This window comes from Podarcis melisellensis (genome assembly GCF_964234715.1).
Source record: "Podarcis melisellensis genome assembly, chromosome: 9".
Classification (NCBI taxonomy): domain Eukaryota; kingdom Metazoa; phylum Chordata; class Lepidosauria; order Squamata; family Lacertidae; genus Podarcis; species Podarcis melisellensis.
Window position 1 is genome coordinate 5,866,793 of NC_138541.1, and position 21,870 is coordinate 5,888,662.

Genomic DNA, 21,870 nt, shown 5'->3' on the forward strand with positions numbered 1-21,870 from the left:
TGTCAAGGTCATGCTGACTATACAGTCATACCGTGTGTTGCGTTCCGCTCTTGTTATGGACTTTCAGCTTACGAATGCAGCAAACCTGGAAGTGTTTACTTTCGGGTTCGCTGCCTGTGCATGCGCAGAAGCGATCTGTCGCTTTGCACATGCGCAGAAGAGGTGCTCTAGTTGCAGACCAAAATGGATTAAGTCTGCAACTAGAGGTACCACTGTAATAGGCCAGAAGGAGCCTAGGTTTCACTTTCTCTTTCAATCTCTCTTCCTTCCTCTTTCAATCTCTCTTCCCAGGGGCCACCCACGTGGTGGTGTGTCTGTTTTTCTGTCTGTCTTTCTGTTTGTTTAACCACCCCCACCCTGCTCCGTTCCGAAATTGCGAAATCAGCAACTGCAACCTGAGATATGCAGATGACACAACGCTGATGGCAGAAAGAGGAGGAATTAAAGAACCTTTTAATGAGGGTGAAAGAGGAGAGCGCAAAATATGGTTTGAAGCTCAACATCAAAAAAAGGAAGATCATGGCCACTGGTCCCATCACCTCCTGGCAAATAGAAAGGGAGGAAATGGAGGCAGTGAGAGATTTTACTTTCTTGGGCTCCATGATCTCTGCAGATGGTGACAGCAGCCACGAAATTAAAAGACACCTGCTTCTTGAGAGAAAACCAATGACAAACCTAGACAGCATCTTAAAAGGCAGAGACATCACCTTGCCAACAAAGGTCCGTATAGTTAAAGCTCTGGTTTTCCCAGTAGTGATGTATGAAAGTGAGAGCTGGACCATAAAGAGGGCTGATCGCCAAAGAATTGATGCTTTTGAATTCTGGTGCTGGAGGAGACTCTCGAGAGTCCCATGGACTGCAAGAAGATCAAGCCGATCCATTCTGAAGGAAATCAGCCCTGAGTGCTCACTGGAAGGACAGATCCTGAAGCTGAGGCTCCAAGACTTTGGCCACCTCATGAGAAGAGAAGACTCCCTGGAAAAGACCCTGGGAAAGATGGAGGGCACAAGGAGAAGGGGACGACAGAGGATGAGATGGTGGGACAGTGTTCTCGAAGGTACCAGCATGAGTTTGATCAAACTGCGGGAGGCAGTGGAAGACAGGAGTGCCTGGCGTGCTCTGGTCCAGGGGGTCACGAAGAGGCGGACACGACTAAACAACTAAATAACAACATTCCAAACGGATTTGACAAGCAGCGCAGAGCGGAAGCCGAGCGACCAATCGGAGGCAGGCGCGGGGCGGGCTTAGAACGATCCCCGGGAATCTGCGCGCGCCGCCGAGGGCCGGCCTAAGGCAGCTGTTCTTGCTGAGTCGCCTGCTGCTTACTTCCCAGTTCATGCACTTCCTTTCTTCTGAATCCGGATTCTTCTTCTGGAAGCGCGTGGAAACCAGGTAAGAAAAGAGGCGTGCCGAGCCGCCTTCCTCTGCATGCAACTCTTTCCTCGACTTGGAGAGTTTTCGGGTTTATTTTTATTTTTTTGGCCCCGCCATATAGAAACTCCCACTTCCCCCTCTTCCGGGCTCACTTTGCCGGGCAGGGCCTAAGACAAGAGAGCGGGGGTTTCCTGCCCCGTCATGCATCGCCACTTTCCGCTGTGGATATGCAGTGCGCTGCAGTGGGGGTAATGCAAGGAGGCTGTTTGCGTTTTTCGTGATCGGGAATTTCCAGCGGGGATTTCCAGCGGGACGGGGGGCGTGGGAATAGATAAGAGGCCTGTTCGGGCGACCGCGGGTCATTAACCCCTCCCAGGGTCCTGGCTGACCTCTACCTCTCACCTCACCCACCCGCATTCAACTCAAAGCGTGGCTAAGGATGCAACCCGAACCTGGGAGCAAGTGCCGTAGGACTCGGTAGACTTACTTCTGAGCAGACTTACTTCTGAGTAGGTTCATAAGTTTGCGCTGCGCTGGGAAGGTAGCAACGGGGATGTGCCTTTACCTATCTTGCACAATGCGGCAGGTGTATATATTGCTTGCAGAGAGATGGGCAGAAAGGGATTCCCGATTGCGCGTGCAGGAAGTAGTTATTCCCGGTACCGTAACTGGGACGTTCTAACCAGAATGCCAGCAAGCACAGGCTCCATCTGGATGTCTCAAATTGAAGTCAGTGCATAAGAAAAACCTCGATTTTCTCTGTCTGCTTGAACTGTACTTATTTTGGCTCTAACTAACTGTTCTTTAAAAAACAAACAAACCCCCAAACTGCTGGGAATTGCATTTCTCTTTTCTTCCGCTTCCTGGAGGTGAGGGCAGAATTTGTGAAGCTTTCCGGATGATTTCTTTTCTAGCATTGCAAATAAACTGTTACGTGCCCCTGCTCCACCCAGTCTCCGAGTGGTGAGAAGTTCCAGAGGTCCCAGAACTTGCCCCAGGAGTGAAGATCAAAGTTCTTAACTTAGCTTAAGGTTGTTATTTGAACTAGCCAGATGTTTAACTGAGAAGCAAATCACAATCGGTCCATTATTTTTAAAAAAGAAGATTTGAGATCTGTCTTGTCCAAAAATGGCGACTAGACATTCCGTTTTGGCGACTGCAACCTTGGTTTAAGGAGCCATTTGGCGCCTAGCTTATATATCCGAGTTTCTAACACTCCCTTTTGGACAGCCCTGCCCATCTCCTACTGCAGTCCGGAGCTCCTTTGTTAGATATGAGCAGCTTCTTTTAAAGATAGCTCAGTTGCTGGAGCACGAGACTCTAAATCCCAGAGTTATGGATTTGAGTCCCACATTGGACAAAGTGAGGGGTTGGACTAGATGACACCCTGGAAATGATCTCTTTCAGCTTCTGCCTTCTGGAAGAAGGTACAGGGTTATAAAGACTAGGACTAGCTGCCTGAGAAACAGTTTATATCCAGATGCGATTTTGGTTTTAAATGCAGTGTAAGTAGTCTCAAAGCAGTATCTCTAAGCAGTTCAAAAGCACGTTAAAGTGCAAGTAGAGAAATAGGTACCGCTCTGGCGGGAAGGTAAACGGCGTTTCCATGCGCTGCTCTGGTTTGCCAGAAGCGGCTTAGTCATGCTGGCCACATGACCCGGAAGCTGTACGCCGGCTCCCTGGGCTAATAAAGCGAGATGAGCACCGCAACCCCAGAGTCGGTCACGACCGGATCTAATAGTTAGGGGTCCCTTTACCTTTTAACGTAGTCTCTATGGGAGTATATTGTATTTACTTATAGGGTATCAGAGTTTTTAGGGGGTTAACCAGGCTGGGATAGCAGGCATGTTGGTTTTTGAATGTCTGGTGTAGATTGTTTTCAATTTCGTTGTTCTGTATGGGACAGTGACAATAAAGATTATCATATCGTATTGTGGCCTTTCCCAACTCTACAGTTCTGTCTGTGATTCTCCTGGTTCTAGGTGCTGACTGAACATGGGGTTTGCTGAGGATAAAGTGGAGGAATACATCAGGGCCCACCAGTGCAACTTCCGATGCATCCGTGTCCTTCAGATGCTGGACTATCTCAGCTGCCTCACTGAAATAGACAAGGTAACTTTCCCCCTGATTTCCCTGCTCTTGTTGGTGCCCCTGTTTGGACTGGGGAACTGCCCCTTGTGAGTATGTCCAGGGTAGTGTCTTTAGGCTGTGGGAATGTTGTGGATAATAGGAGAGGATTGAGGAGATTTCACCCCTCCCATATCCAAGAATCTGCTGATGTTCTCTGCTGATTCTCCAGAGAGGAGGGGGCGGTTTCTGCTCTCTACTTATTCCGCTCCAGCCTCACATCAAAGTGTCGGGGGGGGGGGAGAGAGAGAGACTGAGTGTTAGAGAGAGATCGTGTGTATAGATAAGGTTGCTGCTAAGAGCAGCTGCAGACACTCAGTGCAGTTCAGCATTTTTTGTTTAGACCTCATTTAGCTCTGTATATAGTTGTGTATTATAGTTGTAGATAGAATAAAGAAGATATTCTACAGAGCTGCTCTCAGAGTCGTTTATGCTCTGCTATACTCTGCTGTGCGACGACTGTCTTCTTGTTGGAGTGAATCCGGTGCTCACAAACTCTAAGCTGTGAGTCCACAGCACTTTGACCTGTTCCTGTGCAGAAGGTGGTCTCTGGAAGTTCTACCCAGCTCGCCTAACCCAGTCGGGGCTGAAGTGCATGAGTTGGTGGCACTGGCACAAGGGCGATGCTGACAAGGATATATTGATTAAATATATAATGATAATACCTTTATTGTCAATGTACAGTACAATGAAATGAACCGAGCCTCCCCTCCTCACAAACACTCAAATCTCATTGCACTCTGTGTGCCTGTCGCACAACAAACCAACCCTGAAAGTCAGTTGCACTATATTATTTTCCGATCAGCAGCCTAACAGCTCATGGACAGAAACTGGTTTTAGCCTGTTGGTATGACTGATTATACTTCTATATCTCCTGCCCGAGGGTAGAAGATTAAAGAGGTGCTGGCCGGGGTGTGAATCATCCCTGAGTATTTTTCTCGCTCTCCTAAAGCAATGATCCCTTGCGATGTCATCTAGCAGGCTCAGGGGGCAGCCCATGATATCATGTGCTGTGTTCACCACCCTCTGTAAAGACTTTCTGTCCGTGGCTGTCAAGCCAACGTACCACACTGTGATACAATATGAGAGAAAAATTCCTTCCAGTAGCACCTTAAAGACCAACTAAGTTAGTTCTTGGTATGAGCTTTCGTGTGCATGCACACTTCTTCAGATGCATGCACACGAAAGCTCATACCAAGAACTAACTTAGTTGGTCTTTAAGGTGCTACTGGAAGGATTTTTTAAATTTTGTTTTGACTATGGCAGACCAACACAGCTACCTATCTGTAACAATATGAGAGGACATTTTCTATTGTGGACCGGTAGAAGGAGGTCATCAATTGTTGTTTGACATTGTTCTTTTGCAAGACCCTGAGGAAATGGAGTCTATGTTGGGCCTTCCTAACCACCTGAGTTATATTGTTTTTCCAAGTGAGGTCTTCACTAAGGTAAACTCCCAGGAATTTAAAGGAAGAGACTCTCTCCACACAACCCCCCCGATATACAACGCGGCTGGTTCCCCTCTCTTCCTCTGCAAGTCCAACAGCATCTCATTTGTCTTGCTAATATTTAAAGGTAAAGGTACCCCTGCCAGTACTGGCCAGTCGTGTCCAACTCTAGGGTTGCGCGCTTATCTCGCTCAAGAGGCCGGGCGCCGGCGCCGTCTGAAGACACTTCCAGGTCACGTGGCCAGCGTGACGAAGCTGCTCTGGCGAACCGGCACCAGAGCAGCACACGGAAACGCCGTTTACCTTCCCGCTATACAGCGGTACCTATTTATCTACTTGCACTTAAGGGTGCTTTCGAACTGCTAGGTGGGCAGGAGCTGGGACCGAACGAAGGGAGCTCACCCCGCCGCGGGGATTCGAACCGCCGACCTTACAATCAGCAAGACCTAGGCACTGAGGTTTTACCCACAGCGCCACCTGCATCCCTGCTAATACTTAGGTGCAAGTTATTCTCTAGGCACCATGTAGATACTTTTTGAACCTCCCCTCTGTATGCTGATTCATCTCCACCTGTAATTAGACCCATTATGGTAGTATCATCTGCAAACTTAATTATTGCAGTAGATGGAGCGGATGAAATACAGCGACATGTATACAATGAGTACAGGTAGGGACTCATCACACATCCCTGTGGGGTGCCAGTGCTGAGCTTCAGGGAGGTAGATGTAACGGGCCCAATCCTCACTTTTTGTGTCTGATCCCTCAGAAAGTCTTTAATCCAGTCACACATGGTAGAAGAAAGGTCTACCGTATTTTTCGCCCCATAGGACGCACCGCCCTATAGGACGCACCTAGTTTTTTGGGGGGGCTTCCCCCGACCCCAGCCCCCAGAAGAGGCTGCTATCAGCAAGCCTAGGGAGCCGCGCCGGTCTCCCCAGGCTTGCGGACAGCTGTGCGAAGCCCGGGCGCGCTGAGGCTTCCTAATGCAGGCAGCTCTGCGCAACCCTCCGGAGCCCGGCGCGGCTTGGTGCCGGGCTCGGGAGGGTTGCGCAGAGCTTCCTGAAGCCTGCAGAGTGAGAGCCTCTCGCTCTCCAGGCTTCAGCGAAAGCCTGTATTCGCCCCATAGGAGGCACCCACTTTTCCCCTTCATTTTTGGAGGGGAAGAAGTGCGTCCTATAGGGCGAAAAATACGGTAGTTCCATCAGCTTTTTGATAAGAATGTCTGGAAGGATGGCATTAGAAGCCGAGCTGTATCCTTCCTGACTTATGCTTGTGAGCTAGTAGCAGAGCACATTCCCTTTGCACATTGCTGGAAACAAGTTGATTGATTCGTTAAAATCATTTGAGTTGAGCAATGCAGTCTGGCTTGTCCAGATTGGATAGTTCCCTCTTAAAAACAATAATGACACGACAGTCTTCTTTTAAAAGGAATGGTGAAGTTTATTTACATTCAGTTCGCAGTATTGTCCTGAAGGCAGCCTTTATCTTGTAGTTGCAGGTACATGTGTAGAGAAAAGAAGTCGGAGCTAGGCCTCAGACTTTCTACCTTGTGGCTTCCATCCTCTGTAAGGATGAGCCATGTGCTGCTGGCTAAGAAGCAGCAGAAGGAAGATGGCAAAAGAGCAGTTGCAAGAGCCAAATGGCCAAAAGAACAAGAGAGGGAGATGGGTGCATGACTAGCGCCTTTATAGGGTCTGCTAGGGTCACGCCCATCTACCTGGTCACACACAGGGGAAGGATGCTCCAGAGCAGGTATGACAGGAAGTCTTCCCCGCCTGTGTTCACTGTCAGGGAGGACTTCCAAACACAGTGGAACACAGTGTATGACGAGCTTAAAAAAATGTTTTACGTATAACTTTATGAAAAATACAGACGCTTTTCTACCAGGGATAACGGACACAGGTATAGCAAGAGAGGATCAGAAAATATTCCTCTATGCCACAGGAGCGGCAAGGATCCTAATTGCTAAAAACTGGAAAAAAGGAACTGCCAACCAAAAAGGAATGGCAAGATAAACTGTTAGAGTATATTGAACTGGCTAGATTAACAGAGGCAATTAGAGATCACACTGGACAAGAGTTTCAAAAAGCATGGGGGAAATGTAGAGAATACTTCACAAAACAGCGCCCTAAAAGACATACCTGGACTTGCAACCCATAACGGCAACACTCTGTCTCCACAGCTGGGCACTGGTGGCAGAGAAACTCGCGAGTGGTGGAAGTTTCACCCTCCACTTGTGATATGCCACTGGGTGAAGGCGCCATCGTGCTCCAGCCCTCAAACCAGTCCCGTGTGATACATTACCTTTTCGTTCTGTTCAGCTCAGGCTTCCCCTTCAGCAGCACAGATTTGTTTTGAAGCAGTTGCTCTGGGTATTGCAAAGTAGCAGGTGTGTCTGTGCTTATGCAGGCACCCAAATTAGGTTGCAAACCCGTGGTTCTCATTATTACCGTAGCTATTTGACAGTTAATTGTGGGAGGGTTTTCTTAACCGTGGGACAGGCATGTCTAAACCATTCCTGTGGCTTTCTGAGACGTAGCGACGGCCACAACTTAGACGGCTTTCAAAGAGGCTTAGACAGATTCATGGAGGAGGAAGCTAGCAATAGCAACTGTGTTGGAAGCAATTTGCCTCCTGGATACCGGTTGCTGTCGCCCTCGGGTCTGACGTTTGGGCTTTCCAAAGGCATCCAGCTGGCCACTGTGAGAACAAGATACTCGGCTGTATGGGCCTTAGGCCGGATCCAGAACAGCACTTCTCACATGCATCCATCCAACTCCACGTTGAGAGCTCTGGTCTGGAGATGCTGGCTGGAGACCAAGCTGTGGACTTGCTAGCATGTTGCCATAGGAATCCCAATTTTAAACCTTCCCAGGGCTTCAGTGATGCTGTTCTGTCTCTCTTTCTCCCCCCACCCCCTCGTTCCTGAGCTTTGTATTTTCATGTCCCCCATTTCCGCAGCAAGAAATTAAAAGTGAATGCTTAATGCGAGGGAACGACCTGACTGTGCGGGAGCTACTTCAGCACCTCCGGGGAAGGAGGGGCTGGGTGACGCTCCTCATTAACGCTCTCGAGGACCAGAACCAAAGCGAGCTGGCAAATGAAATCCAAGAAGTTTACGACCGTTGGCGGCTCCGTAAGTTGCCCTTCCGCCTTTTGCATTTAATTTATTATTATTATTATTATTATTATTATTATTATTATTATTATTATTATTTTGCTTCTTAAGAGCAATAATGGAGGTTGTCAGCTTTGCAAAAGGGCAGTATATAATCCAAATGAATGAATGTGTAAACCAGTGGTCTTCTTTTTCGGGGGCAAAAAAATGGCAGTTGTTTTGATTTAGAGTCTAGACCATAGAACCCCGTGTAATAATAAACCACACATCCTTTTCCTCATAAACATGAGTTGGGTGGGGGCATGAATCAGTTTTCAGTTTTATTATTGACTCTGTAAATCATATAGCTGTACCCTATACAGTGGTACCTTGGGTTACAGACACTTCAGGTTACAGATGCTTCAGATTACAGACTCCGCTAACCCAGAAAGAGTACCTTGGGTTAAGAACTTTGCTTCAGGATGAGAACAGAAATTGTGTGGCAGCAGCGGGAGGCCCCATTAGCTAAAGTGGTACCTCAGGTTAAGAACAGTTTTAGGTTAAGAATGGACCTCCGGAACGAATTAAGTTCTTAACCTGAGGTACCACTGTAACCCTTATTGGCAACTGTAACAACTTTTCTCTTCTTTCTTTCTTTCATTTTATTTTTAAATCCTGTTTGCTATTAAAATTCAGTAATCGCTATTTGGAAATAAAGGAAAAAGAAATTAACCTCTGTGCTGCTGATGTGTCTTCCTCCTCCAGCCCCTCGAAGGAATGTGCCGCCGGCAGTTGCTGCCTCACCAGCTGTGGTGAATAGCGCCCAGGTACCAGCCGTGAAGCCCAGCCCACCCTCTTCTGACGTGCCCCTGCCAGTCTGTAGTGGAGTCCAGCCCCCGTTGCCCACAGGCGGCTCAGACCCATCCCACTTCGCCACTAATGCCGCCTCTGAAGACATGCCTGATTACAGCACTCCTGTTCAAGAAACTGAACGTCTCCCTCGGAGCCCTGAGGTAAAGCCTAAGATTGGTTTCCCTTCCCTTGCCTTTCATAGAATCGTAGAGTTAGAAGGGACCCAAAGGTCATCTAGTCCAACCCCCTGCCGTGCAGGAATCTCAACTATAGCATCCCTGGCAGATGGCCATCCAACCTCTGCTCAAAAACTTCCAAAGAAGGAGAGTCTACCACCACTGTCTTCCCCACCCCATAAATTTTTATTATTTCCTTTACATATTCTTTCTTACCATACTATAAACAACATACACCGTATTTTTCGCTCTATAAGACGCACCAGACCATAAGACGCACCTAGTTTCTGGAGGAGGAAAACAAGAAAAAAAAAAATCTGAATCTCAGAAGCCAGAACAGCAAGATGGATAGCAGTGCAGTGAAAGCAGCTATCCCTCTTGCTGTTCTGGCTTCTGGGATAGCTGCGCAACCTGCATTCGCTCCATAAGACGCACACACATTTCCCCTTCCTTTTAAGAGGGAAAGGTGTGTCTTATAGAGCGAAAAATACGGTACATCTTTTTGCTCTGCCAAGCTTGTGACTTCAGATGGTATCCTTTATTAAACCCACTCGCGTATTTTATCTTCTCACATCTTATCTACACTGTCAGAGCTACTTCAGCCCTGCTAGTGTTTTTAGGTTTTTACAACTGTCCTTTAAAGGTAAAGGTAAAGGGACCCCTGACCATTAGGTCCAGTCATGACCAACTCTGGGCGTTGTGGCGCTCATCTTGCTTTATTGGCCGAGGGAGCCAGTGTACAGCGTACAGGTTATGTGGCCAGCATGACTAAGCCGCTTCTGGCGAACCAGAGCAGCGCATGGAAATGCCGTTTACCTTCCTGCCGGAGTGGTACCTATTTATCTACTTGTACTTTGATGTGCTTTCAAACTGCCAGGTTGGCAGGAGCAGGGACTGAGCAATGGGAGCTCACCCTGTTGCGGGGGTTCGAACCGCCGACCTTCTGATCGGCAAGTCTAGGTTCTGTGGTTTAACCCACTCCAACGGGAAGGTAAACGGCATTTCTGTGCACGGCTCTGGTTCACCAGAAGCGCCTTACTCATGCTGGCCACATGACTCGGAAGCTGTACGGGATGAGTCTCCACAGGGGAGCGGGGAGCCTTCATCCCGCTCCCCTGCGGAGGTGTCATGCGGCTATCCCTGGCTTTTGCGGGAAAAGCCCCCAGGAGCTGTGCTCCCTTTAAAGAGCGTAGGCTTGCACCGATCTCGCTTGCTCTCCTGGCTTCAGGAGAGCAAAGCCTCGTGAGCAAAGATGGAGGAGTGCTCCCTCTTATTCCCTTTCTTATTTCTTGTTTTCCTCCCCTAAAAACTAGGTGCGTCCAATTGTCCGGTGTGTCTAATAGAGCGAAAACTATGGTAGCTTTGGTGTTACTGCTGTTTTGCTGGACACAAAGGGAAGCAGACATGTTTTATCCTTTGTTCCCGAACTATGCTGAATAAACGCTTATGCTTACACACATCTCTGTCTGCCACTTCCGTTGTGGAGATTTACTCACTCTAATTAGCGTGCTCGGTAGCTTCAGAAGGCTACTGAGGCTCAAGTTGCTGATTGATTGATGCTGTACCGGAGATCGTCCGGCTGCCGGCCAGTGGCTGGAGCAAGCTTGGGGGCCGGGCTAGAAGACCGCGAGGGGCCGGGCTAGAAGCCCTTTGGGGTTCCCTTCTAACTGTACAATTCCATGAGTCTATGATTTGTTCTTTTCAGACCAGAGGCAATGTTGTAGCTGCTCCTGCTGAGGATGCCCAGGCCATTCCGAGCCGAGGCTGCCTTGAAGCGGCGCCTGGGGAGGTTTTGCCAAGCAACACACCGGCGTCCTCAAGGCCCGACGCGGGTCCTTCGGTGCAGAAGTGGGACGGCCGCCAGCCCCGCCCTGTTTGCGTGAAGAACGGCTATTTTGGGAACAGGAACCATCCCATCGACAGTGCTGTTTTGCCAGGGCTGGCTGCCCCTCCTGATCCCGGAACGCCTGGGAACCAGCCAGTGGAAGATTACTACTCCTCTTCTGACAGCAGTTCCCCGCTGGCTTCGGGGCATGAAGACAAGGCATCCCTGCGGGAGCAGAAAATCCAGGCCTTAGGGGGCTATCACAACGAGGATGTGCTGGACGGTCCAGAGAACGTAGGCAGCCCTCTCCTCCTGCAAAGGCAGTTCGATGCAGAGCAGGGAGTAGGCCTGGGGCGCCAGGAGAAAGGAGATGGACGCGCCCCCTCTGCCCCAGTGGGGTTTGGAGCGAGCCCAACAGACCGCCTCCCTGGAAATGGCCCGGGAAGAGGTAAGGACGTGGCCCGGTTTTGTTGGTTATTTTGCAGATCAGTTGCTCTGCAGAAAGCATGCTGGGGAGACCCCACGTTCAAGGAACGCAAAATAACTTTTGCTAGATTTCAGTAACAAAAGCAAAAACTCCTTTTACACTAAATTACAATATATCAATAAGCGTGACCCATCCGCCAGGGTACTGAGAGAGCTACATGCTGCTCTGAGTATATACTATACCCAACAGGTTAATTAACATAACAGCAGCTACTATACTGCTTCACAGCTGTAAAACTAGGTCATGTTATTTGCTCTGGCCCTTTAAAGACATACACATCTTGTGAAACAATAATGAAACCTAAAATTGAAAGAAACCATTCAACAGGTCTGAGTCCCATGCGGCAACAACAACAACAACAATAAATTTATTTATTTATACATACATACATACCCTGCCCATCTGGCTGGGTTTCCCCAGCCACTGTGGGCAACTTCCAACCGAATATTAAAAATACATTAAAACTTCAGTCATTAAAAACTTCCGTAAACAGGGCTGTCTTCAGATGTTTTCTAAATGTCAGATAGTTGTTTATTTCTTTGACATCTGATGGGAGAGCGTTCCACAGGGCAGGTGCCACCACTGAGAAGGCCCTCTGCCTGGTTCCCTGTAGTTTTGCTTCTCGCAGTGAGGGAATCGCCAGAAGGCCCTCGGGGCTGGACCTCAGTGTCGGGGCTAGACGATGGGGGTGGATTTAGACCACAGCACCACCCGCGTCCCACTAATTAAGGACAATTTCCACAGCCTCCTTTTTTGCATGGTTTTCTGTTCTTTCCCCTAGTTGTTCGGTGGGTTGGGGGGGGACACCAGTGTTTTAAAGTCCTTAAGCTCTGCTGACTTGACTGTTCGAAACCACCTTGTTCAGCCTCGATTGTAGGATTTCAGCCGCACTCTCAGTCCTGTTTTCCCAACCATGAAGACTATAAACTTGACAGGAGGTGTGGTGCGTGCTTCTCCTCAATGAAAGCACAGGTGCCCGGGAGCCAAATTCTGTGTCTGAGGCCACATGGCTACTTGCTCTTCCTGCACATATAAAACATAGCATGTGCACCATGGTGGATTTGATTTCAATCAAATTGATTTCAATCACTAGTCAGTAAGACTTGATTTACATCATTATTATTTTTTACAGAAAGACTCATTCTTGCTGGTATAATCTTAATATTTACAACCAGATGAAGGCTTCATTTTTGGAATAATAAATTTTCAGAGTAGTTTTTACAGTTACATCAAAAATTACTGATTTGGTTATACAGTGGTGCCCCGCAAGACGAAATTAATTCGTTCCACAATTTTTGTCGTCTAGCGAATTTTTCGTCTTGCGAAGCACGAAATCCCATAGGAATGCATTGAAAATCAATTAATGCGTTCCTATGGTCAAAAAAAGTCTAAACAAAGCCAAATTTGGTACAACAACAGTTTATTAACTGCTCTTTAAAGTCACACATACTGTAAAGAGCAGTTCAAAAACTGAAGGGAAAATAAATTAACTTTATAAACAAAACATGTCTTTGTTTTTAGACGTCGCGAGACGTTTTCGTCTTGCGAAGCAAGCCCATAGGGGAAATTCGTCTTGCGAGGCAAATCGAAAACGGAAAAACCTTTCGTCTAGCGAGTTTTTTGTCTTGCGAGGCATTCGTCTTGCGAGGTACCACTGTACTATTAGCAATACATAGACTGATAATTATGAAATTATAGCGAGGTTTCATAAGTTAACTGTTTATATTTGGACAACTTTTCTGCTGTACTTTATTGGAAGGAGGAAAATAATCATTTCCTTAATAACAATTTAAACAATTTATTTAACTAAAACAATAGCATTATAGCATATGTATCCATGTTTGTTGATTGTCTTGGTTAAACGGTGGTTTTTTGTGTGTTTTTTGTTTCTTTTAAACAGACTGAGTTTTAGCACACATGAAAAACATAAAACAAATCCTTATTTCCTTCAGACTATAATGTAATTTAAATAGAAAACTATCTATAGAAAGATTTTTCCTCAAAGCATTTTATTTTAAAAATCCAATTTAAACCCCAAAAAATCTGATTTTTTTATTTTAAAAAAATCATTGGTTTTTATCCACCCTGATGGGGACCATCCCATGTGCTGATGAATAATTGCATGCGTTGTTCCCATGCAGGTACCCGCATTCCTGTGAAGGTTGCTGCCGCCCTCCATTCAAATGCAGAATTTCTTGACAGCCCTCCCTCTGGCAGCTCCCAGTTCCTCAGTAGCCCTTCAAACAGAGGACAGACTCACTCCACGCCCAGCACTACACCTTTACGGCAAAGTCGACCTCCGCCTTCCGACTTTGACGGTTCCTCTTCCACCGACGTGATCCCACCTAACTCGCCTCCCTGGCGTTCGGCCGCTCTAAGCGACGCGTCTAAAACTCCCATTCATAGTGGGGGTTTGACTGACACAGCCGCCTACAATGTGGCGCCAGAGGAGGTAAGCTGGTCCACGCTTCTGGGGGTGCGGAGCTTGCGGCGGCGTTGCAGCCGGTCACGGGGAACAAAAAGGGAAAGGCCGAGGAAATTGGGAAATGAGGAGCCTATTGCCCCATTTGAGCACCTAGTCTGCTCTGACTAACAGCAGCTCACCTGTCAACAACCTGTCCCCATCACTGGGCACCTCATCCCCTAGGGAAGGCCAAGCAGACCTCAGGGGCGTAGGGAGCCACCCAAAGCACCCCATGTGCTGGTCCCGGGGGGTTACCGTGCGGCATCGTCCGAGGCTGAAGCGGGGTCCAAAGTAGGGAGTCGGGTGAGGTCAGGAACTCTGGCAGAAAGCAGGACAGGGTGCCAGCAGGAACAGGTAACCAACAATGTTGCTCCCGCAACCTGGGATTGGGCTGACTGGCCTTTATCTCCTCTGAGGCCTAGGGCGGTCCCAGCCCACAGGCGACTCACCTCTCCTGGCCTTAAGGTGAGCACTCCACCTGCGAGAACTTAGTTCCCTCCGCCTCTCTGCCCTGAGCCTCTGCAGCTCAGGAGAGGCTGGAGGGTTACTGGACCCAGAGGCAACCTCACCTTCCCCTGACAGGGCTGGGAGAGGAGCACCTGCAGGCAATGGGTCCTCAATCACCTCCGGAGCCAGAGCGGATTCAGCTGGTGTCTGCTCCTGAGGATCCGGCACAGGTGAGGGCCCTTCAGATTCAAGCCCCTGCCCCGGCTCAGCCGGTCCTGGAGGCGGGGACTCCTGTGCAGGCTGGGATTCCTCCGGTTCAGCCTCTGAATCAGACTCCCAGGCCATCACACCCCATCAGAGGAGCTCGGTGGTGTAGGTCAGCAACCTTTTTCAGCAGGGGGCCGGTCCACCGTCCCTCAGACCAAGTGGCGGGCCAGACTATACTTTGAAAAATAAAAATAAAAATGAACGGAATCCTATGCCCCACATATAACCCAGAGATGGGTTTTAAACAAAAGGACACATTCTACTCATGTAAAAACACGCTGATTCCTGGACCGTCCGCGGGCCAGATTTAGAAGGCAATTGGGCCGCATCCGGCCCCCGGGCCTTAGGTTGCCTACCCCTGGTGTACGTAGGTGGAGCATAAGGAATCGGACAGTCCTGAAGGCACTTTAGGGTCTGGGTTGTTTGTGAATTTGTGAATTCGCCTTGAACCTGGCCCACTAGCAAATTTGCAACCAGTACAGCTCTCCTAGCAGCAGAGTAACATGTTGCCAGTAATCTGCTCCCGCAAGCCGTCTGGCCGCGGCGTTCTGCACTAGTGGCAGCTTCAAAAAATACCTGGAGGGCATCCTGTTGGCTCCCGCTGCTCTAGAGGCCCTGCTATCTCAGATGCTTCCACTGAACAACAACAAACAACAACAACAACAACAAAATTATTTATACCCTGCCCGTGGCTTCCAACAGAATATTAAAATACAGTAATGCATCAAACATTGAAAGCTTCCCTAAACAGGGCTGCCTTCAGATGTCTTCTAAAAGTCTGGTTGTTGTTGTTCTTTAATAATAATAAGCCAGGGATTGCACATTATTATTATTATTATTATTATTATTATTATTATTATTACAGTGGTACCTCGGGTTATAGACGCTTCAGACTCTGCTAACCCAGAAATAGTACCTCAGGTTAAGAACTTTGCTTCAGAGTGAGAATACAAATCACGTGGTGGCAGCGGCAGTGGGAGGCCTCTGGTACCTCAGGTTAAGAACAGTTTCAGGTTAAGAACGGACCTCCGGAATGAATTAAGTTCTTAACCCGAGGTACCACTGTGTTATTATTAATCTGATTAGACTGTCGCAGCCGCATGCTACAAATCCCGTGCTCCGCATCTGAATGCATGGAATCAGAGAGTTGCAAGGAACCTGGGCTGGGGCCCTCTACTCCGAACCCCTGCAATGCAGGAATTATGGAATCCCAAAACTCTTGTGGGATAAGTACTGAAGGGTGAATTGTTGGGAGGGGGGTTGGAGGGAGGGAGGAAGGAAGGCAGGCAAAGAAGTGCGTAGGTGGGTTTTTCTTACCTATTGCCTGGTCTCCTGCAGGTGACCCAGCCCTCTGCTGTGAGTGGAGATTCAAGGCCGAGTACGAACAAAGTCTTTCACCGTCCCAGAGATCACGGTGTCTTTTCTACCAATCACGACGACGACGAACCATGCAAACCGGGCGTTCTGCATTCAGTACAGAGTGTAAATGCAGAAGGATCGCCTGATCAGCTGCTGAGTGAAAAAGAGACAAATCCTGCGTATTCAGGGAGGTCAGACAGGCTTCGCTTCAGCAATTTCTCTGAGGGCAGCGACCCTTTGATGATCAGCAATCCCAGCTCATCCGAAGAGAGACGCTCTAGTCCAGCCGGTGTCGCTGTTCCGGGCAGTGATGGAGCCCGCGACGCTTCCCGTCTGCTTTCACGCGGCAACCACCAGGACGGCGATGGTTCCATCCGAACCTTCACCTTCAAAATGGAGGAGAGCCCTAGCGTGGATCTTGAAGGAGCCCCTGGTTTGCCGGGCAGCCCTGGCGAACGATCCCCGGGTGCCTCGCCCGACTCGGAGGACAGGCAGCGGCCGGTCAAAAGCGCCAGGCCCCGCTCCGAAAGCGCGAGGGATTCCCCCCGCAGCGAGAGAGGCGATGCACCATTGACTTCACGCAGTTATCCGTGGCTCCTCGCAGGGTGTGCCATGGTAGTGGCAGTGGTGGCTTTTGCACTTTACAAGAAGAAATAGGAATCTGGGGAAGGAGGCGAGAAAAGTAGAATTCCTGGGCATCCAAATAGAACAATTTGTTCCCGGGCAAGCATTAAGATCGTCATCCCTCCTCACTCCGTTCCTCTATATCAAGAGTTGACTCCTAGGCCAAATACGACCCCCAGGACCTCTTTATGGGGCCCCTAAAGACTGTTGACCCTCTTCTGTACCCTCGTTGGATGCTCTCTCATGTCTGGAATGTCTCCTTGAACTGGAATAACAATGCCTTTGGATGGAGAATTGTTGGGGGAAGGTCTGCGTGTGAATAGATACCTCCGCCTTGCGAGTGGCTCTGTTACCTACTGTACAAAGGCAAGAGACAGAGCAACAGGTGTGACCCAATTTTGGGGATGGTTCTGCCCCCGACAGGTAGCCCCTCCCCTTGCATTCTATGCAAGCACACTCCCACGCAGAGTTTTGCTTCTGTTTGAATCCACTTCTTCCATGGGCGTCGCGCGATGCTCACGGCAATTATTCGCCGTTCACCAGTTGCCTTCCTGCACGCTTCCTCTGCTCTGCCCTGGCATACCTCTTAAGAGGATAGGGCTTCTCTTGATGGAGCACATGTAACCTTCTCCCAGTGGTGGCCCTTGATATGGGTGGCTTTACAAGAGTAGTTGGGTGGCGCTGTGGGTTAAACCACAGAGCCTAGGACTTGCCGATCAGAAGGTCAGCAGTTCGTATCCCCACGACGGGGTGAGCTCCCGTTGCTCTATCGCAGCTCCTGCCAACCTAGCAGTTCGAAAGCACGTCAAAGTGCAAGTAGATAAATAGGTACCACTCTGGCGGGAAGGTAAACGGCGTTTCTGTGCGCTGCTCTGGTTTGCCAAAAGCGGCTTAGTCATGCTGGCCACATGACCCGGAAGCTGTACGCCGGCTCCCGCGGCCAATAAAGCGAGATGGGAGCCACAACCGCAGAGTTGGCCACGACTGGACCTAATGGTCAGGGGTCCCTTTACCCTTTACCTTACAAGAGTAGTTGGCAAATTCATGAAGGGGGAGAGGGCCATTGATGGCCACTAGCCAGGGTGGCTATGCTCTGACTCTGCAGAGCAGCAAGGAAAATCAGTGAGAAGAAGCGAGGCAGCCATAATGCATTTTTTATCTTGCAATATTAATGTACCGCTTGATTAATAAAATCCTCTGAAGTAGGACTGGGCGATGCATCGATAATATCATCCAAACCTGGTTTCAAGTCCATACCACGCTATTGGTTTCATTTTTTTAAAACTCATTTTTATTGATTTTCCAATAAAAACAACCAATCAACATATCTGCATCATAATCCAATTAAAAACAAGAAACTGAAATTTAAAAAAGACCAAATTGTAATTATTAATTTTTCCCGGCTCCCCATAGTCTGGACCGCTGAAGCATATCTCCAAATCTTCAGTCCTGCCTCTTCTCGTTGTTTTCACATTTTCCGCCTTCTGGTGGCTTCATAATTTTTGACCTGGCAATATTTTGCAAATCATGATGTCTAGTTGTACATTTGCTATCCCAAAATCACAATGTGGGAGAGACTGTGAAGCCAGCCAGTGCCTCTACGTAGCTCCATCCTTATTTTGGACATTGTTGTATATCGGTGTATCATGACTTTTAGCTGGTGATATATCACGATGTTGGAAACCAGATACCGCCCAGCCCTACTCTAAAGCAGTTTGTAAAAAAACGGTATAAAGCATTCAATAATAGTAACAAATAATACAGTTTGTGTGTGTGTACAGTGAAGGCACCCGCCGGACATTAATAGGCAGGGAGGTACAGAAGGAAGGTGCTGCCGTACTAAAAGGCTAAAAGTATGGGACGAACCCGTGGCACTCATAAAAGTGCCCGTTCCACAGATCAAAGTGGAGCAGTGGGCACATAATTGGGCAAAGTAAGCTAACAGCAGCACTTTGAATATTTTTTTTCAAAATGGTTCCCACAACTGCACTCTTTCCCCCTTCCTAGAAACGGCCTATTCTTTCTTTTTTACCAGGCCTGCCTTTTTCTTTTCTACGAAAAAATAGATTGTACAGTGGTACCTCTGGTTGCAAACGGGATTCGTTCCAGAGGCCCGTTCACAACACGAAAAGCCCGCAACCTGAAGCGCCGTATCTGTGCAGGTGCACAGCGTGACTTGGCGCTTGTGCACATGCACAGAGCGCGATTTAGTGCTTTTGTGCGAGCGGCGAAACCCGGAAGTAACCCTTTCCGGTACTTCCGGGTGGCCGCGGGACGCAACCTGAAAAACGTAACATGAAGCAAACGTAACATGAGGTATGACTGTGCCATTTTTAAAAATCCTGCCTCGCCATCCCCCCTGGTGCACCTGAAGCAGCACAACCGGACGCCTTCATCTGTCCTCTCCCATATCGGCAGCAAACGCAGGCGCTGCAACTCTCCTGCGGTTTGACTTCACCGCTAAAGAAGCATTCTTCTGTCGTCTCCCAAGGCAGCCAGATACCACCACCATTCCTCTTACTGGCCCCCTCCCCCACTTGTTCGTTTAAATGCTGTTCGTTCCACTTGCTCATGGTAATTTAAAAAAACAAAAATTGGCTGAAAGCTTTTTTGGGCAGCTTCGTGACCCCATCTTGGTGCACTGGTGCATTCCACACACAGCCGCCCACCACCACCAGCAATGGACAGGGCCCCAGGATGCATATGTCCAAATTGGGGAAATTCAGTATTTACTGAACTGAAGAAAGCAAGGGTGCAGTTTGAGATAGAGGGGCCATCCTGATCTGGAAATCTTATCAAGCCTTCTGGGGCCGAGGGGAGTCCCATTATTGTTATGTACTGAAGTTCTCACCCTGGGCCAGCAGGGGGATACTGTAGATAGTTTTCACTCAGGTCCACATATGCAAATAAGGAATTGAAAGTGACGTTCAGTGATTGGATAGTTACAGAAAGTTGTTACTGTTGCTTTGTAGTTGAGCTCTATATAAGCAGGTTGGCTGAACCCTTCAGTTCAGTTCTGGCCTGGCCTGTGAATAAACAAGAGCTGTCTGAAGAACAGCTGTGTCGTCTGGTATGTTCACCCACAACTTAACAATTATTATTTATTAAACTTATCACCCTTCATCCAAAGAGCATAGGGCGGTTTGCAGCACAGAAGCAGAAAATGAAAAACACAAAATACCTCTCGCAATACCAAACTGAAATATGGGATGCTGGCGTGGCCCTGTCATTCAGGGCCTCGATTCTAGCTTGCAGCAGAATATGTGCCCGCTTGACTGCTTATATCTGCAGAACTGCCACTTCTATGAGTGCTACATAAGATTAGTTTCTTGCAGGCAAGAAATCGGTCCTTCGGTGTGGCAGAGCCTACCCTTTGGAACTCCCCGCCCATTGATATTAGGCAAGTGCCTTCACCGTACTGCTTTTAATGCCTGCTAAAAGCCTATTCTAGGATGCCTACCCAGGCTTGACATTTTAGTAGGTATAATTGGTGTTTTCTTTTAATCACTGATTTTATTTTGTATTTGTTTTTTATGTTGCTTCTTTTTAATGATTCCTTTTCTGTTGGCGTTTTAAATGAATATTTTAGCCTGCCTTGTTAAATTGCTTAGGGGTCTTTTGTTCTACTAAGACTTTTTGTTAATAAAATAAATAAGAGTGTCTCCTTCTCTCTGCGTGCTTTTGGAATTCTTCCCGAGGAGGCAGTTGCAAAGAAGTGCTCTTCTTTGAACTTTTTGTCCGGTTGGATTTCTGCTTTTCCCAGGAAAAGGCTTGTAAGCAAGTCATGAGCAATTCCATCCTAACTCTTTTTGCAGGTAGCATTCGATGAGAAGTCTTTCCAGAAGATTCCTGGGCCAGATGATGTCATAGAATCATAGAGTTGGAAGAGACCACAAGGGCCATCGAGTCCAACCCCCTGCCAAGCAGGAAACACCATCAGAGCACTCCTGACATATGGTTGTCAAGCCTCTGCTTAAAGACCTCCAAAGAAGGAGACTCCACCACACTCCTTGGCAGCAAATTCCACTGTCGAACAGCTCTTACTGTCAGGAAGTTCTTCCTAATGTTTAGGTGAAATCTTCCTTCTTGTAGTTTGGATCCATTGCTCCGTGTCCGCTTCTCTGGAGCAGCAGAAAACAACCTTTCTCCCTCCTCTAGGTGACATCCTTTCATATATTTGAACATGGCTATCATATCACCCCTTAACCTCCTCTTCTCCAGGCTAAACATGCCCAGCTCCCTTAGCCATTCCTCATAAGGCATCGTTTCCAGGCCTTTGACCATTTTGGTTGCCCTCCTCTGGACACGTTCCAGTTTGTCAGTGTCCTTCTTGAACTGTGGTGCCCAGAACTGGACACAGTACTCCAGGTGAGGTCTGACCAGAGCAGAATACAGTGGCACTATTACTTCCCTTGATCTAGATGCTATACTCCTATTGATGCAGCCCAGAATTGCATTGGCTTTTTTAGCTGCCGCGTCACACTGTTAGCTCATGTCAAGTTTGTGGTCAACCAAGACTCCTAGATCCTTTTCACATGTACTGCTCTCAAGCCAGGTGTCACCCATATTGTATTTGTGCCTCTCATTTTTTTTGCCCAAGTGCAATACTTTACATTTCTCCCTGTTAAAATTCATCTTGTTTGTTTTGGCCTAGTTCTCTAATCTGTCAAGGTCGTTTTGAAGTGTGATCCTGTCCTCTGGGGTGTTAGCCACCCCTCCCAGTTTGGTGTCATCTGCAAATTTGATCAGGATGCCCTTGAGTCCATCATCCAAGTCATTGATAAAGATGTTGAATAAGACCAGGCCCAAGACAGAACCCTATTCTGTCAACGGAGCTGCCCTTCTGATGGTTTTGGACTGTACCAGATGCCTTCTTTAAAATGCAATTAATCTTCCGTAGTGGTGAAGGGACAGGATACCCAAATCCTGTCTGTGAAGTCACCCTGAAATCACCTCAGGCCGCAAAACTGTCCAAAATTCCCTTTCTCTCTTCTAAAAATCCACAGCAGCTTCAGCTCTTCTCTGCTTTCTTTTGCACAGGCAAAATGTAACTTTTATCAGTACGAGAGAGCTTCAAAAAGGCTAATGAATAGGCCCTCTCAATGCCAAGCATAAAGCAAGCCTGGGAACTGGGTCTTATCTCATCCAGTTGCAACACATCTTGGACACGCTGAACCGCAAGGCTCCTCAACCCCCTTGGCTTCTCATCCCCCTTTCCTGGGAAGGGCGCCAAGAGTCCCAAAGACAGGAGCTTTCTGTTCATGCTCAGGAAACTCATCATGGGGCAGGGCTCCTGAGGAGGAGGAGAAAGGGGAGGGAACTG

At 48.2% G+C, this 21,870-nt stretch overlaps 1 protein-coding gene across 3 annotated transcripts; it reads left to right on the forward strand.

Annotated features, from left to right (window-relative positions):
• The first annotated feature begins 1,256 nt into the window (after positions 1-1,256).
• Positions 1,257-18,512, forward strand: MAVS (mitochondrial antiviral signaling protein). Of its 3 annotated transcripts, none has more exons than XM_081924968.1 (7): positions 1,257-1,392; positions 3,357-3,486; positions 7,911-8,089; positions 8,822-9,059; positions 10,780-11,347; positions 13,528-13,838; positions 15,903-18,512. In XM_081924968.1, exons 2-7 carry the CDS (start codon positions 3,370-3,372, stop codon positions 16,578-16,580), a joined length of 2,091 nt encoding a protein of 696 aa, XP_081781094.1. In that variant the 5' UTR covers positions 1,257-1,392; positions 3,357-3,369; the 3' UTR covers positions 16,581-18,512. The 3 variants fall into 3 exon arrangements, with proteins under 3 accessions (XP_081781094.1, XP_081781092.1, XP_081781093.1); XM_081924966.1 differs by having other exon boundaries at positions 7,911-8,085; positions 8,812-9,059; XM_081924967.1 differs by lacking the exon at positions 1,257-1,392 and adding an exon at positions 1,979-2,103 and having other exon boundaries at positions 7,911-8,085; positions 8,812-9,059.
• The last annotated feature ends 3,358 nt before the right edge of the window (positions 18,513-21,870 follow it).

Bases quoted from the DNA above. Each gene is read 5' to 3' on its own strand.
- MAVS (XM_081924966.1), top strand. From the start codon at position 3,370: ATGGGGTTTGCTGAGGATAAAGTGGAGGAATACATCAGGGCCCACCAG. The intron at 8,086-8,811 runs GTAAGTTGCCCT...TTCCTCCTCCAG, and splicing joins TTACGACCGTTGGCGGCTCC to CCCCTCGAAGGAATGTGCCG. The intron at 9,060-10,779 runs GTAAAGCCTAAG...TGTTCTTTTCAG, and splicing joins GTCTCCCTCGGAGCCCTGAG to ACCAGAGGCAATGTTGTAGC.